Below are 6,998 nucleotides of genomic sequence, written 5' to 3'. Positions count from 1 at the left end.
GCAAAGACAAAACGATCACTTAGGGCTTCCTTTAAAGGCAAGCCAAGGCAAGGCCAAAAATAAAAAACTGTACAGTAAAATACACCCTTTGCAACATCCTCCAATATATGTGACATGTAAGCCTCTCTTTATATCAGGAACTGGTTGCTAGATGCCCCCCTGAATGCCGAAAATAAAAACCCCACTTTCTGTACATATTAACTGCACAAAGTTGTGTTGGTCTTTTGAGTTCGCACCAAAACCTGTTCATAAAAGGGGTTCCTAGGCAGCAATGTTGTTTACAAATAGTAAAAACCAACGCTTATGTCCACAAGATTACTTCAATACCAGAATTCGAACTACAGAATGTGCAATTTATTGCGGTCGAAAACTTCTTTGGTAATTAATTCTCATTTCCTGAAAAAAGCGCACCTCCAAATAATACAATTCATACATTTTTCTGCTGAATTTGCACATGAAACACCTCTTTCAGATCCCAATTGACACTAATGTGATTAGAATAGTAATGCTCCTTCCATCAATTTTAGCCCATGCCCAACATCACTATACGACCAAAAGTAACCCATGCATCACTAGCCTGCATTTCTTGGTTTCTTGGCACCACATCTGCCATACAAATTATGTCAATGGTTACACTTTTCCTTTCAGCACAAAGGATACACCTTTCTCAATACTTTCTCGCAGTTCATCTTTCAACTTCATCAAACCCTCTCTGTCAGCAAAATAAACATTGGTCTCCAATTAGCTTCAAAAGCAGAAAAAAGAAAAAAGAACTTTCCCTCTCCTATCTTTACAGGATAAATTGGAAAATAGATCTTATCCCTGGCCTTTACATAAATAATACATGCTATTCTTTTTCTGGGAAAAAAATGCCAAAAAGACAGTAAAACTAACCTTTCATACTCGTTCAAAGGGCCTATTGGGAAAATTTCAGCAACACCATTCCTGCCTAGCAATACCTTTGATGCAAAAAATGGCAGTTCTGTTACCTGCAGAGAGCAGAACGGCAAAAACTTCAGAAGATATAGCTTTGCAAAATCAGATTAGCAATGAAAACCATAGTAAAATGCAACACAATAAAACGTCAGTCAATCAAGCTTAAGACAACAACATAACAACTGTGACAGTACATCCAGAAATGCACCTGTGATGCTACAAAGGCACATTCGATAATGCCTGCTTCTCCTTGTAAAGCATGAAGGCAGGCATCAGCAAACTTGGCAGCAGCATATGCCTGAAATTGCAAAATCAAAAGACAAAAGAAAGTTATAAATTACAAAAGAAACAAGAACCCTGATTATTAAGATTCTAGATAAAAACCATTGCAAACTCTCACCATTGAGAGCGTTGCTGAGCCTGCACCTGCTTTTGCCTACAGTCCATCATATAGAAAGCTGCTGGTCAGTAGTTGATATGCACGCAACAAAATTACCCTAGTCAACCCTCTTGGTCCCAATCTAAAATTCCCCCTCCACCAAAAAAAAAACCCCCTCTCTATCTCTCTCTCTCTCTCTCTCACACACACACACACACACACAAGATCAACAAGGCAATAAAAAAACACACCTCTACCACCTCCGTGCCTCCATTCTGAATCCGATTAGTCAAATATTCAACCTCCTCTTTGGTAAATAATGCGGGCGGATTTACCTGAAAGCAAGAATGTTAGTCCATAGACTATGCAACAAGATCGTTTACAGACGATTATATGAATTAGTAAGAACAGAAAAGGGATGACTTCCACCTGGGAAAGAATAGGCAGAATAGTGATGCCTGAATGTCCTCCGATCACTGGTACGCTAACAACCTTAGGATCCATTCCCAAAACTTCTGCCTACATTTTCATAAGTCATAATCATGTTTCCATTACAGGCAACACCATGAACCCTCAAACTGTCGAGAAAATAAACCTTCACTTCTCAAAAGTTAAGAGAACTTCAGGAAAAAAAGCTACGTACAACAACGTAATGCAAACAGATGAGGGTTTGATAATATGAGGGTCTGAAAACTCAGCAATATCGAGCGAACAGTAAGAAAACTCATTAACAACACCTCTGCTCGTTAACCTCGGGAGAAAGCCGAACGCTACCAAATAGTCTAGTCGTCAGATTTGTTACGATTGTTGAAAGTGAAGACGAAAGTAATGGAGATTCCAGTAATTACCACAAAGGTGTTGGCTCGGACAACATCCAAGGTGGTCACCCCCATGAGGCGACTTGGGTCATAGGTGCCTGCCCTTTTGAACACCTCAGCAGCAATTGGTACAGTGGAGTTCACGGGGTTGCTGATGATATGAACGATTGCCTTAGGGCAGCACTTGGCTATTCCCTCGCAGAGAGTGCGCACGATACCCGCATTGATGTTGAACAAATCATCACGGGTCATACCAGGCTTTCTTGGTATTCCTGCGGGGATAATTACAAGCTCCATACCTTCCAACGAAGCTTCCAGCTTCTCCTTACCAACAAAGCCACGAACCTTCTCATAAAAAAGAGACGAGATCGGGTCAGAATAATTTTATGTTGTTAAGTAACACAGAGGTGATGAGCGGATTGCTATTAGCAGATGCAGGACTTACAATGGTGCTTGTATCAGTGTGACTGAGGTCGGCTGTGACGCCAGGAGTGTTCACTACATCGTACAAGTGGAGGACGGAAATCAAAGGATTCATCTTTAGGAGGAGTGCCAGAGGCTGCCCGATACCCCCAGAAGCCCCGAGAAGCGCAACCTTAAATCCAGGAGCGGCGCCTTTTGCCCTGCAACCTTGCATGCTAACATGCCTCCCTTGTTCCTGCACATGAAGGCACTGTTAGTGCAGGGAAGTGGCACCAAAAGCGAAAGCTTTTCGTACAATTCAACAAATGGGCTCACAAAACACATGCCCAAATCTGCAATTTTGAAAGTAGCGGACTAGAAAACTAAACACTGAAGGAAGCGAGGGAGGTTCGTGCTCAAAACTCGAATTACTGAGCAATTGCTAACAGGCAGCTAATGCAAGCAGAGCAGAGAGGTTGAAGCGTGCTGAAATCTCGAAAGCAAACCGATGAATTCAAATAGCTAAAAGAGAAGAGAGGTTGAAAAGTACCCAGGAAGAGGGAGAGGGATGAAGGTGAGAGCTGATTCTGGCCAAGCGGAGACGGTGGCAATGATCTGAAGCCATGGAGAGGACCTCGATAAGGTCCTGTGGGAAGGAGAGAATCAATGGAGATAATTGAAGAGAGGAAAGGCGGTGGGATTGCAAAGATTGAATGGAGAGAGAGAGAGATGAGGCTGGCGAGAATCGAGTGAAGGAGAGCTCGGAGGAATGTTGCTGTTTTTGAGAGCAAATTCACAGCGCTTTTTGTGGAGCCCCTTCTCCCATGACCTCATTGCACATGCAACGCCCCCACCCCCCCCTTCGGATCATCCTCCTAAGTTCCTCCCCCTTTATGGTTGGCTCTTCCCTCCTCTCCCTTCACTCACTCCCACATCACAATTTTGTATCCCGGCCGCACGCATGTCGTCTGCAAAATCCAAGATAAGATGCAAAATTTATGATCAGAGGGTGGGAAATATCAAGAAAATTCACCGTTGGAGACAATCGAGAAGCTTCTGCCCCCGGAGCGGGTGTGCGTATAAGAGTGGAGGGACGGGGAGGGAGAGCCCAGGCAGAGAAGGAGAAGGGGGGTTTGGAGTGGAGGGAGAGGGGAGAGAGGGAGCACTAAGAGGAAGAGAGGGAGCAAGGAGGGGGAGAGGCGAGGTGTAGGGACGGGGAGAGGAGGGGCGCAAGGGGCGGTAGAGCATAGGTTAATCAAGGAGAGATAGACAAGTTTAAAAGATTGAATTTTAGCGAACGAATAGGAGAGAGAAGTTGAATTTTGTTAGGCTTGTCAGTATGAGTGGTTTACTGATAAGTTGAATTTTGTTAGAGCTCTAGCAGAAAATCGGCACAGCAACCTCTCTAACTAAGCCAAGTGGTTGGACAACCTGCCCTAGCACAATCTGCCCTGGGGCAGTGCTGGCGTGTTTTCACGCCCTTGTTCTAATCACTTTCATTGTTGTGTGTGCCAGTCAATGTAGTGTCGAGCATTGATTTCTTGATTGATTGAATGTTGTTTGAGGTTAGAAATATGGTGCAGCCTTGAGCCATAGATTGTTGTAGATCATCAATAGTTTGGACTATTTTTTGGTTTGGCATTGATAGATGTAGATTTGCTAAATTATGTTATTGTTGGCTTCAGGTTTTGCTAGTTAGGGTAGTGTACACTAGGGTGTGGTCAGGCCAATAAGTGAAGTTTATCCCATGATTTATTTTTGTGGTTTTCACGTTTATCCAAAGATGGGGTCCAGTGTAGTAGACCCATGAATTGTTGTATGGTTTAGCATTTGAGTTGACATGAACTATTGCAGTTGTTCCTTGTTAGGTTGTCTTATTGTAGTCTATATCGAAGTCTCCCAATGTGTATGGCGTGGTGTGTGTTGGTATTCCGAGTAGCAGCTTTCGTAGCAACTGAAGCAAGATAATTGTTTTTGTTATTGGTGGCTTGTCAACACTATCATCTCGAATTGTCCCAAACTTGGAGAGCAGAAATGGTGAGCAAGCATGCGTAGCCCCGCTCGTACAGATAAATCTTTTAGCAGTTGGAGATATTGCTTATAGCATGTGGCAATACCCTTTTTCTGTTGTTTCATTATGGTATAGAATCTTGGCAAAAATATATTGTATGGTGGCCCTGCGTGCATTTCCTAGAGGCACGATATAGTGGCATGAAGCATGCTAGCAATGTGAAGGATGTCGCTTGTGTGTGAAAGAAATGATCACGTATTCTATGAGTACAAGGTTGGGCCAGTGCATTTCTCCAACTCAAAGTCAACTTGGCCTAGTTTCCACACGCAATTGGATTGGAGGCATACAATTTCTTACAGCACCAAGTTGTTGACTTTGATATGCTTTTGTTCTATTTTAGTGAGGAGAAAGAGCTTTGTGAGGTCACATACTCGTGAGAGAGCAATGTAAACAAGGCCATGAGCCTTGATGTTGGTTGGATCAAATTCTAGAGAGTACATGGAGAGGCCTTGAGACCGTCGATGTATTGTATGCGGTGCAATGGGTTGTATGGAGAATTGATGATAGCACACATTGTTGAGGTGGTTCTTGCCGATTCAAAACTCTCACACAACCTGAAGTATTCGTTCCATGTTGAGGGTGTGGTTGGTGTGTAGAGGAAGTTATTCTCGCTGCACGTCCGTGCCCCGATCCTATTGTTGTTGAACTCAATCTAGAGGATGAAGGGGCTAGTAGTCGTTTGCAAGGCTTTGAGGTACCGTCTTCTCTATTGACAAGGCCATCACGGATGTCAAAAATTTCGGAGCAAATTTCAACAATCATGCCTAGTTTGAGCTTGAGCTCTTTGTGCAACCTTCCAGTACTTTTGTGGTCATTTAGTATGGCTATGGTTTTGCTGCAAGTTCTATGATGAATGTCTTATGCTTTGAGAATGTGTGGATCTGAGCATAACAAGTTAAAGATGCCACCATTGTCAACAAGTTAAAGATGCCACCATTGTCTTTGTCTTTTGTAGCATTTGTGTACGAAAGATGCCCGATTATTTCTTTTTGTGATGGTTGTTTGCACTACTGGATGATGAAGAGGTAGTTGCACTATGGTTTGTTGATAGTGTTGAAAAGGCATGATTTTGGTAAACTTTCTTCAATTGGCCTCTATTGTATCTGTTCCATGGTTGTACATGTCATGCCATTTGGGAAATTCTTCACTCAATGAATGCTCGCAACTAGAACATGACAAGAATAGCAAGCAAAGCTCTTGTAGTGGTTTTCGGTATCCCTGGTCTTGCTGTAGTTGTTGAATCTTATAATCTTTGCATGTTTATGTTCTTTTGTTTGTGCCTTTGTGTATTGGCTAGCAATGTTACGAGGCATAATGTTGTATGCTTGGCTTACGTTGGAGGTACTTGGTGATAATGTCATTAAAAAAAATATTGGTGCTTGTCCATCTTCTCTAGTTGTTGCGAGTGACGTTTCAATAGGAGGGTGTGTTCATCAGCTGGGCTTATATTGATGTATAAAACCTCTTTTCTTGTAATGTGTTGTGTGTTCAGTATCGTCACGCTAGAAGCATGGTTAGGTGGACCAGTTTTTTCTCTAAATAGCACCTTTAACTAAGCACCTGACAAGGTGCTAATGAATGCTAAAAAGCACGATGAACTTAGCACCTAGAACTCTTCCCATACCACTCTTCCTAGTCCCACCTCATAACTCTTCCCTACCTTTTTCACTATGTTCCCTTGTATTCCCCCTTTTTGAATTATCATATGTTCCCCCTCTCTTTTCAATTCAACTCCACTCTCCTACTCCCCTGTCTTCCGCATCTTCCACTCTCTTGCTTTCTTGTGTTCCCCACTTTTTAAATTCAACTCCACTCTCTTACGCCCTTCTTTCTTCTCAGCTTGATAGCAAAGTCCAGAGAATCCTATGGAAAATACCTGCTAACAAGAATTTCGGACAAAGAAAATGCAGGTGGAGCCTCCCTTTCAAAAGAGGTTCTGTCACCATCACATAGAAGAGTTCCATGTCAATTATGGCCTTAGCATGACTAGCAAGAATCTGCACAAGATTTCTCTTCTAGATGATTTAATCGAAGAGCAATGGCTGTTTGTGTTTGACCATGCAGTTCCAAAGTCCAGCCAAAAGGTAAAGTCTCATTGAGTTCATCTTAGTTTTGCACAAGAACTAGTGTTAAAGGCAGCATCCATTCCAAACGACAAGTTGGATTCACAATCACATGGGCAACTTATGCCGAAGAGGTATTGTCTCGGTATTGTTGGAAAGATGGAGAGGTGGAAGCAATAGAGGGAAGGCAGGAAGGCTTCTCTAGAAGTCAAACTCGTGGTACTATTGCATGGTGCTCTTAAAACATTGTGATATCGGTATCTAGATTCACCCTAGAATGGAAGAATTTGAAAATGTGTGATTTGTGCATGTGCAAAGATCTTTTAATA

At 42.6% G+C, this 6,998-nt stretch overlaps 1 protein-coding gene across 1 annotated transcript; it reads right to left on the bottom strand.

Annotated features, from left to right (window-relative positions):
- Positions 1-420: 420 nt before the first annotated feature.
- On the bottom strand, positions 421-3,295 carry LOC147899432 (malate dehydrogenase, glyoxysomal-like). Its single transcript, XM_087377835.1, has 9 exons — positions 3,086-3,295; positions 2,579-2,791; positions 2,164-2,478; positions 1,745-1,834; positions 1,567-1,650; positions 1,337-1,372; positions 1,145-1,234; positions 895-989; positions 421-712 (listed from the first exon to the last, which is right to left on the bottom strand). The coding sequence occupies exons 1-9, from the start codon at positions 3,158-3,160 to the stop codon at positions 631-633; spliced, it is 1,080 nt and encodes a 359-aa protein (XP_087233961.1). The 5' UTR covers positions 3,161-3,295; the 3' UTR covers positions 421-630.
- Positions 3,296-6,998: the final 3,703 nt, after the last annotated feature.

This window comes from Dipteris shenzhenensis, chromosome 8 (assembly GCF_047967505.1).
Source record: "Dipteris shenzhenensis isolate YYH24624 ecotype China chromosome 8, Dip_SZ_1.0, whole genome shotgun sequence".
NCBI lineage: Eukaryota > Viridiplantae > Streptophyta > Polypodiopsida > Gleicheniales > Dipteridaceae > Dipteris > Dipteris shenzhenensis.
This window is presented reverse-complemented; position numbering and strand designations above follow the sequence as displayed.

Coding starts and splice junctions, on each gene's coding strand:
- LOC147899432 (XM_087377835.1), bottom strand. CDS start 3,160: ATGGCTTCAGATCATTGCCACCGTCTCCGCTTGGCCAGAATCAGCTCT. Junction 1,835..2,163: donor TCCGAGCCAACACCTTTGTG/GTAATTACTGGA, acceptor ATGAAAATGTAG/GCAGAAGTTTTGGGAATGGA. Junction 1,373..1,566: donor GAGGCACGGAGGTGGTAGAG/GTGTGTTTTTTT, acceptor GATGGACTGTAG/GCAAAAGCAGGTGCAGGCTC.